The sequence below is a fragment of the Brachyistius frenatus genome, unplaced genomic scaffold, assembly GCF_029030835.1.
Source record: "Brachyistius frenatus isolate BFR_SWC_R1_liver_20210118 unplaced genomic scaffold, ASM2903083v1 Contig_7, whole genome shotgun sequence".
NCBI classification, from domain to species: Eukaryota; Metazoa; Chordata; class Actinopteri; family Embiotocidae; genus Brachyistius; species Brachyistius frenatus.
The window spans coordinates 7,834,816-7,848,618 of NW_027210606.1; the positions used below are offsets into that span (position 1 = coordinate 7,834,816).

The 13,803-nt window shown below is 39.8% G+C and overlaps 2 protein-coding genes across 5 annotated transcripts in view; both read left to right on the top strand.

The window, feature by feature from the left end:
- The first annotated feature begins 1,360 nt into the window (after positions 1-1,360).
- Positions 1,361-10,838, top strand: usp38 (ubiquitin specific peptidase 38). Its single transcript, XM_069689281.1, has 11 exons — positions 1,361-1,528; positions 3,220-3,910; positions 4,638-4,773; positions 4,958-5,087; positions 5,309-5,410; positions 5,820-5,978; positions 6,141-6,334; positions 6,438-6,531; positions 6,617-6,723; positions 6,916-8,266; positions 8,919-10,838. Exons 2-11 carry the CDS (start codon positions 3,229-3,231, stop codon positions 9,087-9,089), a joined length of 3,126 nt encoding a protein of 1,041 aa, XP_069545382.1. The 5' UTR covers positions 1,361-1,528; positions 3,220-3,228; the 3' UTR covers positions 9,090-10,838.
- A 2,486-nt stretch (positions 10,839-13,324) lies between these two features.
- The window catches only part of gab1 (GRB2-associated binding protein 1), a 50,003-nt gene continuing 49,524 nt past the window's right edge, over positions 13,325-13,803 (top strand). Inside the window, exons 1-2 of one of the 4 annotated variants that reach the window (XM_069689291.1) lie at positions 13,325-13,454; positions 13,617-13,766. In XM_069689291.1, coding sequence (XP_069545392.1) covers positions 13,695-13,766 — 72 coding nt within the window. In that variant the 5' untranslated portion in view covers positions 13,325-13,454; positions 13,617-13,694. The remainder of the gene's footprint in view (positions 13,455-13,616; positions 13,767-13,803) is intronic. The other 3 variants (XM_069689289.1, XM_069689288.1, XM_069689290.1) reach the window with 3 other exon arrangements.

Below are 13,803 nucleotides of genomic sequence, written 5' to 3' on the forward strand. Positions count from 1 at the left end.
TATCGTACCGTTTGAAGTTTGTAGCATCACAAAACACATTTACAATTCAGTGCCATCTTACAAGACTGTATTTATGTGCTGTGCCACAGATCTGAATAATTTATGTTTAGTATTAGGTTTATAGTTTAGGACAGTCCGCAGCTCGGAGCAAGGTCAAAATGGTTAAATCTTATAACAATAAAACAAACACAAAAAGGTTTTAAACCGAGCAAAAACACTTATTTGGATTAAACCAGGCCAGCGCGCAGAATGAGATTTGAAAATTGTGATTTAAGCTGAGATCATTTAAATGCATGTAAGAACCAAATAATTAACCAAATGTTGCACAATAAACGAAATATAACGCAACAGTTTGATGAATGAGTTTAATTTTTTTTTGTTTTTTTTGTAGTGGTTAAAAAAAATAGCATTTCACTCGCTTAAAGGTTGGATTTAAGCTTGGTTTTGAAAAAAAAAAAAAAAAAAAAAAAGAGCTGAAATTATTTCACCTGCTTCACTGGTAAAAAAAAAAAAATTATATGTAAAATGTGTTGTAAACATATTGTGTTGGTGACTTGATGAGCAGCACGTTTTATTTCAAACATTGCATGTATTACACCTTCTGAATACATTTCAAACATTTATTTTGAGTATATCCAAAGTAATTTGCTTTTATGTTATAAATCATTTCTGCATAGAGTGATACCCTGTTTGCCATCTTCTGTTTAGAGCAGCTGGGTTCCCAAATTTGTTTGTTTGTCGCACGCACATCACTCTGTGCTTGATTCTGGTTATCATTTAGGTAGGGTAGGTAGGTAGGTATATACTTTATTAATCCCCGAGGGGAAATTTTTTCGCCACAGCAGCATACATACAGGAGCAATAATAGAAACAATAGAATAAAATAATAATAGAATAGAATAATATAATAGAAAAGCAATAAAATAAAAAATATAAAATATAAAATGCACAGTACATACAGTATATATACAGTACATTAAATATCTATATATATTATTTAGTACGCATTTATACACAAATAGTTTACATAACATACTTCATTGATTGTGTTAATTCGGTAATTTCAGGAAACTGCACTATTGTTTTGAAGTTTACACATTATACCTTCAATGGGAGTATCGCTCGGGCTCAGAAGACATCAAAACAAAAGCAACACAGCAAAGTGGACAAAAAACTACCCAAGACCAACACGAAACGGCTCAAAATTGCTCAAATAGACCTTTGAACATTTTAGTACATTTAAATATCGCCACACCAGACGGCCAAGAACACCAGTCACGAAAAACCAATGTTGATTTCAAAGAATTTAACACCAACAGCGGAACAGGCAATGTTAGGACGAAAATGCACGACTCAAGGGTCCTTCCGACTTCTCTGTCCAGATGAATGACGTCGATAGACAGTTAATCAGCTGATTCCGAGCGATCAAATTAACCAAAATAATAAGGTTTAATCTGTCAAAATAACTTTGCCTCCGACCGACGGTTGAAGATATTCTTGCCGGATCCTGTTGACATGCTCTACTGGGGTAAGCGCAGCCTGTAACGCCTCTGAATAGTGCTGATACATGCTGGTATTTCTGCTAAGTCAGTGGCAGCGGACGTTAGTCGGCTAACGTCAGGCCTGTTTGGCTGCTTTGTTCATTTCTTCTTGTTGTTGTGGCATGTTGGTAACAACTATGGAGCCGTAGGCCTTGTTACAGATGTTTAGTTTACATGTGTATTTGAATTGTGTTTTTATCGCTGGATGTACAGAGATAGCCATTAAAATTAGAGCTAGCGTTAGCAAGTTAGCTGCTCGCATCCACAGAAACAACTGAGCGATTTGGTCTCTTGTTTTTCTGAGTGGAGAGATAAGAGGAACAATATGCGTGAACTAGTGTTGAACACGTGTAACGTAATCTGCTGCTGTGAAGGCAGAGAGACAATGAAGTTCAAATTCTGGAAATTAAATGTTAAAAAAAAAAGGATAAAGACAGACAGAGTACGTTATAGATGAAACATCTGGTGCATGACAGATGTTGTGAAACCACCTCAAATGTTTTTGGATCTGATCACACTGTCAAATATACAGTTTAAATGTATGTCACTCCAATAGCTTTTCAAGAAAAAACCTTCTAAAATATGCAGTATATTTGATAAAAAGACAACAACAACTAATCTTTGTAAAGGCTTCCTGGTTTTAATGGGGCTCACTTATTTTATATATATATATATATGGTTACTCGGTAATAAACATCTTATTTTTCTTTGCAATTTTTAATTATAGAATTTAAACTACTAGTGAGAAGATCGGTCAATATACGACTAGTATGGAAGATTTTCTAAAGCGTTTACGTACTTTTTCAAACAGAAGTATTCATTATTTGCTGCTTCCTGCTTCTCAAATGTAGGGATTTGTGGGATTTTTCTATTTCACATCATTATACATTCTTAATATTTGTGTTGTGGACTGTTTGTTGGACAAAACAAATGGTTTAAAACATCAATCTGAGCTCTATGTTGGACATTTCCCTCTGTTTTGTGACAGTTTACAAGATTATTATTATTTTTTTTAAATAAACATGAAAATGATCAGTTATCCACCATTTCCCTCTAATTGAAATTAAATAATTGAAATGTGTTGTGTTCAATCAAATCTTTCTTGCCATGATGTTGTATGTTTCTGTGATACTGAAAGCCCAGTTATCTGATGGTGTAAAGCAAATTTGTTGACAAGCTTTACATTCCAGCTGTAGCACAATACAACTGATTAGACGTGGTCCGCTGTCGAGTGCTGACCGACCATGTACGCTCCCAACAAATGCAGACAATGTATGGATTCTGATGGTTGGGGTAGAAAGGGCATTGTGACCCACTCAGCTTTATTCCACAGCTGACATTTTCACTTGTCGTTGCAGAGAATCACAAATGTTACTAAAAACACGAATGATGACTGAGTTCCATTAAAAGGTTGCAGTAAGCCCTGACAGCTAGCCAGCACATACCCTAAAACTGCATTATTTAAATGGAGTTTATCCACAATTGATTTGACTATTCACATGAATGCTTTTCCTGCTGTTACTCTTTTGATTTAATGTAATTTCAGCAAAAAGCCCAACTGCAATAAAGCAAAATGTGTCCTGTACATTTTTTTTTATAGCATTTAATAGGATTGCAGAAACTGTGTGACCTTTTTTTATGAGTGTCAAGTAATTGTCTTCTCAACTGGCCTCCACAGACCGACATCATGGACAAGATTTTGGAGGGCCTCGTGAGCTCCGATCACTCTGTTCCAGTGAAGAGGGCCATTGTGAAGAAGGTAGTGGAAGCAGCAGAGCGAGAAGTGACAGAGGAGCAGTGTCAGGCGCTGTTTACTCTCACCACCCGCCTCATCTTGCTCGGTGAAGATGCCTTCCAGAAGCAGATCGGCTTCCAGGTTCTTGAAGCCTACGCGCGCTACCACCGCCCAGAGTTTGAGCGTTTCTACAATAAAGACTTTGTCGTCAGTCTGCTCCAGCAAGGCTACGGGCAGCTGCAGCGCAAAGACCCAGCCATAATAGACTACATTCACTGCTGCCTGCGGCTGCTCATCAGCTGCCCCTCAGTGCTGGAGATCTTCGGTGTGATCCAGGTGGAGGTTTTGCGGATGGTGTGTGAGCGTCCTGAGCCGACTCTTTGTGCCCGCCTGAGCACTTTGCTGTCAGACTTTGTGCAGTGCATCCCGAGGGATAAGTCTGGCATTATGTTCTGCCAGCAGCTGGTGAGGACCATCAGTTACTTTCACTGCTTTGCCAACCAAGAGCGGGAGCTCAGAGAGTACGTAGGTCAGGTGACAAAGGTAAGCACACTGCTGCAGAACATCTGGAAGGCTGATCCGGCCACGCTGCTGCCCTCTCTGCAGGAAGTCTTTGCCATCATCTCTTCGACTGGTGAGCCTCTCTTCTTCCTTACAAATAGTGTTTTAGAGGGAAATAAAAGTTTCTTATTTTATACCTGAGCATTTCTTTGTTTTTCATATGTTAAGTATTGACACACCTGAAATAATTGTAGATTCCCTAAAGATGCTTCAAGTATATACATATTTGGATTCAATTCATAGATTTACAGTGGCCTTATTTTATACAAACAAATTCAAGGATTCAAGTAATGAATTTTTGAAAGGGCAAATATTGAAAAGTATTTTATGTGTAGATGTAGTTGAGTTGAGAATGTATCAACCAAAGTTAAAGCTGCAGGTTTTTGACAATACATTTCATGAATTTCCTGAGCTGTCTGTAGAGTGTTGTGAATGACTGAGCTGTGGAGCAGCACAACATAAACAACCAGCAGTTTCAGCTATCAGCCACACTGACAGCACGTGTCACTGAGAGCTGTGAGGTCACTGACTCTATTTTAGTGACCGTGTTCAGGTGAACTGTGAAGCTGTTAAAATCCTGTTCAAACAATTTACTTTATGAAATAATAATATTTGGTGGTCCTCTATTGCATTAAATCACAAGGTGATCCTATCACACTGTCCATGTAGGTCTTACATTCTCATAACTGTCAGATTTGAGTGAAAATGAATCCCACTTACTGTCCACTGGAACACAGAGAGGAGCTACAGTTCTTTTTTAAATTTATGTTATTCTTTCAATTTATTTATTTATTTTGCAGACCCCTCTTTTGACCCATCCATTGCGCTGGCCTGCCTGGTGCAGCATATCCCTGTCCAGATGATCACAGTGCTCATCAAGAGTCTCACCACAGACCAGAATGTCAGAGACGCAAGCATGACCAAAGCCCTCTGCAGGTTACCTTGCACACTAAACATAAATAATGAAACCTAAATCTCTTTCTCTTTTCTGCATCGATTAAATATATAAAGTGAAGATAAATGTCTAAATGCCGTCTACAGTGTCACAACATATGCATAGTCGGTAGATCTGTCGAATGACCTTTTTTCCATTTATTTCCCCTGTTGTGTGTCTATCTAGGATGATCGACTGGCTGTCTTGGCCTTTGGCTCAGCATGTTGATACCTGGGTCATCGCTCTCCTGAAAGGACTGGCTGCAGTTCAGAAGTTCACCATCCTCATAGATGTCACTCTGCTTAAAATTGAACTGGTTTGTAATGAGAGCTCTTCATTTTGGTTTATTGTTGTATTGTATATTAAAAGTTAGACATAAATTGTGTACATCTTCTTAAGCTAAACTGCTGCACTATTTAAGCTTGATTGCAGTAATTTTTTTTTTTAAAGTTAGTTTACCTTGGCTCACTTGAATTGTTGAAGCATTTCCAATGTTTAAATTAACGCATTAAAACATAATTTTTGCTTTTCCCATAGGTGTTCACTCGTCTGTGGTACCCAATTGTGCGGCAGGGGGCGCTTGCTGTGCTCTCCCACATGCTGCTGAGTTTCCAGCACTCTCCCGAGGCCTTCCATTTGGTAAGAGATCTCCTGTCTCCTCACAGCCCATTTCCCTATCATATGGCCACTTTAGTGGTTTCTTCATTTTCATCTCTCCTGGCTTAAATTACTTAAAAGCGGCATAGACTTCTTTCCCTCAGAACCTCAGGCCTGGCACCACTCTCTCTCCCTAATGGTGTGTGAAGCACTTAAATGCTGAGCAATGGCCCTTGAGTTGGCCAATTTCATTAGAATCTAAAAAACATGACTGGTCTCGAAAATACTCAGCAAAAGAGACTGATCCCTCTGTGGGGTTCCTGATGTGCAGCTACCCGCTGGCTGAGCACGTTACAGATTTATATGATTAATATTAGCTGTACCTTCCACTGTTTTCAGCACCGCAGTGTACTCAACATTTGCCTCTTCTCTTTATTCCCCTCTGCTTCAGGTTGTTCCACAGGTAGTGCACCTAGTCCAGTCGCTGAGGACAGATGGCCTCACCACCAGTAAAGCTTTCTTGCTGCAGTTTACTGAGCTCACACACTGCATGATGTACCAGTACTCTGGCTTCCCTGACCTCTATGACCACATACTAGATGCCATCAAGGTAAAAGAGTAGATGCATGTTGGTCTGTGTAATGTACCGGGTCTATGTTTTATTTACTTAGATAATCAGAAATGACACTTTTACTAATCCATAAGAAATATAGCGCTTCAGGTAGAGATGCTGTTAAGTTTCTTTATTAATTATTTTACCTTCCTGTTTCAGGATCTCCCGAAACCTGCAGAAGATAAGATCAAGTTAGTGTTGAATCAAAGTGCCTGGACGTCTCAGTCCAACTCGTTTGCCTCCGGTCTGCTGAGGCAAGCTGGGAAGTCTGAGACGGGCAAGACAGGCCTGGTCAACCTGGGGAACACCTGCTACATGAACAGCATCATCCAGACCCTCTTCATGGCCACAGAGTGAGTCTTTTTGGCACATAAGCAATGCATGAGACCACATGTTCTAGTTGCACTTTTATGCTTTTTTGAAACATAACAATTAAACATAAACTTTTTATCTCAGTTTCAGGAGGCATGTTTTGTCATTACATGTAAATGGTTCCAACACACTGATGAAAAAGCTTCAGCTCCTGTTTGCTTTTCTTGCACACACTCAGGTTAGTGTTGTCCTGTTTAATTGATAATATAGAATATTGGTGGATTACAAAAATCGAGGACATGGTGTTTGTCTGTGTCCTACAGAGGGCAGCATATGCTCCCAGGAACTTCTTGGAAGCATCTCGTCCCCCCTGGTTCAACATGGGCTCTCAGCAAGACTGTTCTGAGTACCTCAGATTTCTTCTGGACAGGTACTGTGGAACTCCTGCTGACTAAATAACTCAGTTGTTATACAGTTGTGACGACTAAAATTTAAAAAAATGCTTTTCTTAACTTTCTTAAGTGCTAAATTATGTTACTAAGCTTGTTAGGAAAGAAAAGATGCTTTGTTACAAATTATATTTCTGCTTAAGTCGAGTGCGTGTCTCTCTCCTGATCTCAAGGTTACACGAAGAGGAGAAAACCCTTCAGGTCCTGGAATCAGCAAAGCCAAAAGTTGCCTCCCTGGTTGACACGAACAGCAAAGATGCAACGGCTCTGACACCTGCAGAGGGACACGAAGAGTCACATTTGACTCCAGCAGAAACCAAACCTCTGGATGACGGGAGGACTTTGACAGAGAGGATGTTTGGCGGGAAGCTGATCACAGGCATTCGCTGCATGCAGTGCAACTGCATCTCCCAGAAGGAAGAGCCTTTTACAGACCTCTCTTTGGCCTTTTGTCCACCTGCCACCTCTCAGGACAATCCTCTAGTCCAGGGTCTCTCAGAGGAGCCCAAGGTTCTCTGTCAGGGATCTGTTAATGGTGGCAGTGAAGTTCCTGAGCCAGGCTCGGCCAAAGCTCCAGCTAGCAATGTCCCTTTTGTGCCAGTGACGAATGAGCCTCCTCTCTCTGTGCCTGACCTGGTAAACTATTTTCTGGCTCCAGAGATCCTTGATGAAGATAATGCCTATTTCTGTGAGAAGTGCAGCTCCCTCCAGCGAGCTGAGAAGACCATGAAAGTGGTGTCCGCCCCTGAGTATTTAATCCTCACCCTGCTGCGGTTTTCATATGATGCCAAATGCCATATTCGCAGGAAGATTCTGGAAAATGTCACCATCCCACCTCTCATGAGACTTCCTGTTCACGTCCCCTCATTGCCTATGCAGTGCTCCTCTTCTACCTCCTCCTCTCCTCTGCGAGTGGATTCTCCTGAGAGCAGTGAGAATCTGGCCAAGAAACTCAAACCGTCGCAAAGAGATGAGGAGGAAGAGGAGAGGGCGAGGATAGATGGAGTAGAGGACATGTGTAGAGCAGGAGAGATGCCAGTCCAGTCAGTGCCCTATGTCCTCAGCTCAGTGGTGATGCACTCTGGTATATCGTCTGAGAGCGGCCACTACTACTCTTACGGTCGTAACATCAACGGAGCAGATGGAACCCAGCATCCCGCCAATCACTTTGCCATCAAAGATGATTTGGGGAACGGCCAGGCCGAGGGCAGCCTCTGCACCTGCTCGGCGGTCTCAGTTCCTCCTGAACAAGGTGACACTCCACCTAATAGTGGCCAGGAGGCAAGGGATTGGCTGCTGTTCAACGATAGCAGAGTGACATTCACCTCTTTCCAATCGGTGCAAAATATTACGAATCGCTTCCCCAAGGACACAGGTTACGTGCTCATGTACAGGAAGCAGGAGCTACCGGGGCAGAACTTGAATGGGGAGCTAATGGCAAATGGAATGACAGTGAGTGCTGAGCCTCCCCTGCAAAAAGAACTACTGGACGCTATTATCAAGGACAACAAGCTGTATTTACAAGTAAGTGTGGGGGGCGGAGAGACACCAAAAACATACCTCTCCCACATGTTGGCGTTATGTTTACCTATTAAAGCAATCACTGCGTATTAGTTATCGTAAAAAATCCAGACCAAATATGAAGTGATTGACAAGTGTTTCATAGCGTATTCAGGCACAAACACTGTGCTTATTTTTCATGTTTTACTCGCCTTTGACTTTAAACATTACCACTATCTGTTCTGAGTGTAAAGTTGAGATGAAAGACTCAGATTCACTCAGGTGGAAAGGGTTGGGGATAAAAAAAAGAAAAGAAAAAAAGACCGTACTTTTACAGATAAGTAAGAGCTGCAGAGTATAGGATGTTTTTTTTTTTTTTTGACTGCACTGGAAGTCAAATCTGAGCTGTCCTGTTATAAGACGTGAGGTGTAATTTCACGAGTCATTGAGCTGTGCTGTGTAGAGTTGACATTCCACTGCACTTGTCTAATGTAAGTAAAGTAAATCTCCTGTAGGGGGAGCTGTGATAATGTGAAGTGACGACTGATGTGCTGTCGGTCACATACAGGACAATTACTCTGTTTTTAATCAGCTCTCTTAGTTCAAGTATAGTCCTGTTCACACGTAAATATAATCTAACTTTGAAATATTTCTCTTTCCTCTGTGGTTTCTACAGGAACAGGAGCTCAATGCTCGGACCCAGGCTCTTCAGGCCCCTTCATCCTCCTGCTCATTCAGGCCCAACGGTTCAGATGACAATAACCCACCAGGGAGCTGCGGCCCATCTGGTGGAGGAGGAGGAGGAGGGGGAGGAGGCTTCAATACCATTAGTAGACTGGTCTTTTGAATGAAAAAAAAACCCGCTGCAGGAAACCAAGATGAACTGGCGCTAAGGGAGTCCTGGACTGAACAGAAGACTGAACTGTTACACCATGTACAGTGTAGCATATATACCTTCATAAAAAGAGCACTGAAATGATCTCTCACACACACACACACACACACACACACACACACACACACACACACACACACACACACACACACACACACACACGGAGCATCAGCACTGGATCTGATCCCAGATTTGATTTTTCCTTGAGTTTGAAAGTTTTCACTAAAATATTATTTTGCTACTCATTTAGTTTTCATCTAATATTTAATTATTCAATGATTTTTGTGATTTCAGCCTTGTAATCTTTATTTAATCCTCCAAATTTGAATAGTTGATGTGGGTAATACTCATCGGTGCAAATATATTCTCTTCCTTAAATGAAAGAAATATGGCAACATCTAATTTGATATTATAAAAGCAACTTCAAGTCTTCTGATAAACTTTTACATTGATAAATATGTAAAATTGGTTCAGTCGGGAACATGCTTATGTTTTTTGGCTTGTCTGATTGTCTATAATATTACCTCATACACAAGTAAACACACACAAATGTGCAAGTTGCTGCATGTGGACTTCACAACACAGGAGAAAGCATTCATCTGTAAGATAGTGATATTTTGATTTGTCATACTTCTGAACACACAGCTCACAAACTTTGTTTACTTTTCTGATTTGCATGCAGCTTTTTCTTCGTGAGCTGTGGAGTTTGATTTTCAGGATAATTTTCAAAATCTTTTTGATGTGTGCTTTGTTGTTTTATAGGTTTCATATCACATGCAATAAATGTACATATACGACTGAGAATAACATTTCTGAATCTTCATATAATACAAAATATTTATGGAAATCAAAATTTTGAATATTTAAAGCTGTTTTCACAGTTAGCTGGTGTGATCTACACGGAACTAAAATGCAAGCTACTTCTTAAATCAGATTTGACAACAGGTAACTGACAGCATTCAGTTCATTTTAATGTATTCCTCTGATTGGATCATTCAGGGAGACTTTTGTGTTCATGCTGATTTCATGTGCCTTTTGATATTTAATGCAGATTTTTAAAAATGAAGTTTGTCTCACTTTACACCTCAGCTGTATTGTGTTAATATTCATAATGGATTCACCTTTACCTACACTAAAAAACAAATCTGGATTCATCATGTTGTCTTATTTAACCAGGTAGTTTCTTTGTAAGTTACTTTCAGCATAACTACTGCTGATAACTCAAACAACCTTCCTGGTTAAGTTTGTGAGGCTAGATGTTGGGAATTAAACTGTAAATGTAATAATACAATATGAGAGGACAAACGGTAAAAATAAGACATGATAAATATAATAAAGGAAAATAAAACAGATGGTTTCTACAAACCTGTAATTAGTTGGAAACAAGACAAAAACCAAAGAATGCGTTGTTACATTGCAGTGCACCTTCATGTCTGCCACACCTGTCAGATATCCTCATTTTATGATTTCCACTGCAAATAACATATTGATCACTTAGAACCATTTCTAGAGCTGAATCTTGGCTTGTTTTAGTTTTTTTTGTGGTTTGAAAAGATCTCCTATTGTACATATTTTCTGTCTTTCTTGCAGTGTATACAGAACTTGTCATCACTACTTTTTCTCTGGGAGTTAGATCTAAGTGGGGGAAGATGGATTTGAAGCTGCAAATATTGTTTTTATTAATTAAATGATTACAAACTACTATTTAAGTTTTTAATTCAGCACTATATAGAGAAAACAACCTCATGAAATCACTATAAAAACAGAAACAGTGTTAGTATGGAAGTGGCTTTGTTAGTTAAAAAAAAATACAGAACTGCTATTGCAAAATTCTTCAAAACAAGCATTTCTATTTTCCATTTTTTTCTGCTTTGATTGCAAAATGGTTTTGCACAAATAGAAGTGAGACAAAGCAGTGACTGAAAAGGGAACTGGGAAATCACATGCAATCAGTTACTAGTAGTACAACAGCACAAATAACAGCTTTAATGGAGCAAAAGCAAATAGTTTATAACTAATAACTAATGTGGCAAAAACTCTTCAGTAGCAGCAGAGTTTTAAGAGGCTATGTGGAAAAATCTATGACTTTCAATTATTAATCAGCTAAACCATTACACTTTTTCTCCTCATGTTTGATGAAATGTTTTTGATTTTGGAAAAATGCATATTCTTTTTTTGAAACTTTGTTAGCTGTAGGCAATAATTCAGGAATCTGATACTGTATTGGGTTGTGCACTCTACCACATTGGGAATATAGAGCCCACATGAACAAAAGATGTAGTACTTGTAAGGGACAGAACAAGAGAGAACATTAAACGCAGTCTATTATATCTCACAACATACTGACTTCATGAACTCTTATAGCAACAAGATCTTCACATTCAACATTCAACATTTGATGTTGTAATGTGTACAGTATATAGTATCAGAAGAATGAATTATCACCATTATCAATTATTGTTTGCAGCCAATTTCTTCAGCAATCCTGAGGCTGTTGAAATTGGTAATGTGTCTGTAAAATGGCAAAGTCATTAATCAAAGAACAACAGGGAACATCCTCTGGGGGAAGCGTTTACCATTACAATAGCATTCCAGGGAGATTCCTCAGATACCGTTCTGACTCCATGGGAAACACGCCTTTGCCAGTGGACTGGACCGGGAATAGATAGGCAGTTGTTAATCCCAGGAAACTGATCAGTTTTGGCAAACCAGGTCAATAACGAGGCTCGGAAGTGTTTTCTAACCCTAACCAGTGTGGTGTTGGAACTGTTGCACATAAAATACTGCTGGTAAAGGTGGGCTCTGTCATTTTAGGCTACTATTCAATTCAAATAATAAAGAATCACATAGTATCAAAATGTATCTCAGTAGATTTTAAGTTTATAAGTAATGTAAAGGAAAAAAACAAAAAAAAAAACATATTGGGAATTGTATCCTTATGTAAACAAACTGTACTCTATACCTACCTGTAAATATGTATAACAACATACGTGTATTTTGACACCAGCTGATGGCAAAAGGTATACCTATGAGTAGGTCACCGAGTACGTTCTCCTTATTCTCACATGATTTTATGGCGAGTTTTCTGCAGGGAATCCAGGACGCATTGTGGATAGTGTAGTTTATTGGGACCTTTGAGGCTGTAACGCTGAGGTTGGTCCTTTCTTTGTCTCTTCTTCAATTGTCTGAACCCACTTCTTGTATTCACCCAGACGCGCATTTAGCTCTGTTACTTCATGGTACATCTGTCAAACCGCCCTGCACTCTTTTGTTGTTTTTCTTGGGACAGGACACAGGCGATTTTTGAACTACATGTCCCATGGTTGAAGCTCGACAGTTTTCCCTGCACGCCGCCGCCTCCCCAGTTCGTCCCCTAAACGAATAGTTAAGCAATAACTAAAACAAGAACACGACTTCCGGCTGTAGTTTTCAAACACGTGTCCAAATCAAGAACATAACGTTGAGGTGGCATATTTAACGGATGTGTTGTGGCTCATAAACATGAATATATTTAACATTTAAGATTCTGTAACCCCTGAATGAAAATATTTTGTTCCTTATAAAAAAATAAAATAAATTGACAAACCGTTTGCTTAATTAGCTTCTTTAACTCTAAAAATGTTAAATACATTAGTTTAACTGGACCTGTCAAAATAATAACCAAGAAAAACTACGGCAGCAAGTCATCCGTAACTTAATTTAAAATATCCGTTTTCTGTGGTAATTAAAGACCGGTGGTAATAAACAGAAGTCCGGCGTGTGCTTAAAGAGCCTCAAGCCAACAGTTTATTTTGAAAGCGGCTTCCTTGAACTTCCGGTTCCGTCGTCGTCGTGATGGCCGGCTTGACGGCGTCATGTTTCCAGAGGAGGGTGAGTTTAGGGAAAGACGGAGCCACCCTGTCAATCACAATTAAGGAACCATGGGAGTAAACTGGTAGGGAAGCTCGGTGAAACCACTGTGTTTACGGTCAAGATTGTTTGAATTTCCGCACAGACGACAACTATGCACCCGCACACTGTGGGACATTTCCAGCCGAGCTCGCCAACCGGGAATCGCTCCACTTTGACGGGAATTAGCATGAGACGTTACACATAACAACAACAAAAAAAACTTAGCGACTTTCAGTTGCCTGCGCCTTTTTTTTTTTTTTTTTTCTTTTTTTGCGTTACCACTTTGAACAAAATACACAAGTCAGCGTTGGTATTTGTACAACAGGCGGTGCAGCGGAGGTTTATATTCACTCAGAGCTTGAGGATATACTCGTTTGTTTTACTACAAACTCGTGGAAATCTGTTCTGTGCATTTCAGCCTGGTCGGTGAGTCGACTTTCGAAGGAGTGACTGTGTGTGTGTGTGTGTTGCTCTGAAAACCACCACAATACTGCATTTTAACTTTTTTTTTCTACTTCAACTTCACCGCCTGGGCCTCGTGTCAACTGTTTTGTTTGTTTGTTTGTTTGTTTGTTCTTTTGTGTTCAGGTACAAGAAGACACTCCCAAAAACAAACGAAGCCAAACGGCTCTCTCAAACTCCTGGGAGAGCGAGAAAGGAGCAGAAATGAGTGGGGGAGAGGTGGTGTGCGCAGGGTGGCTCAGAAAGTCTCCTCCTGAAAAAAAGTTGAGACGTTACGTAAGTGCACTATATATCTTTATTTGTTACGTTATAG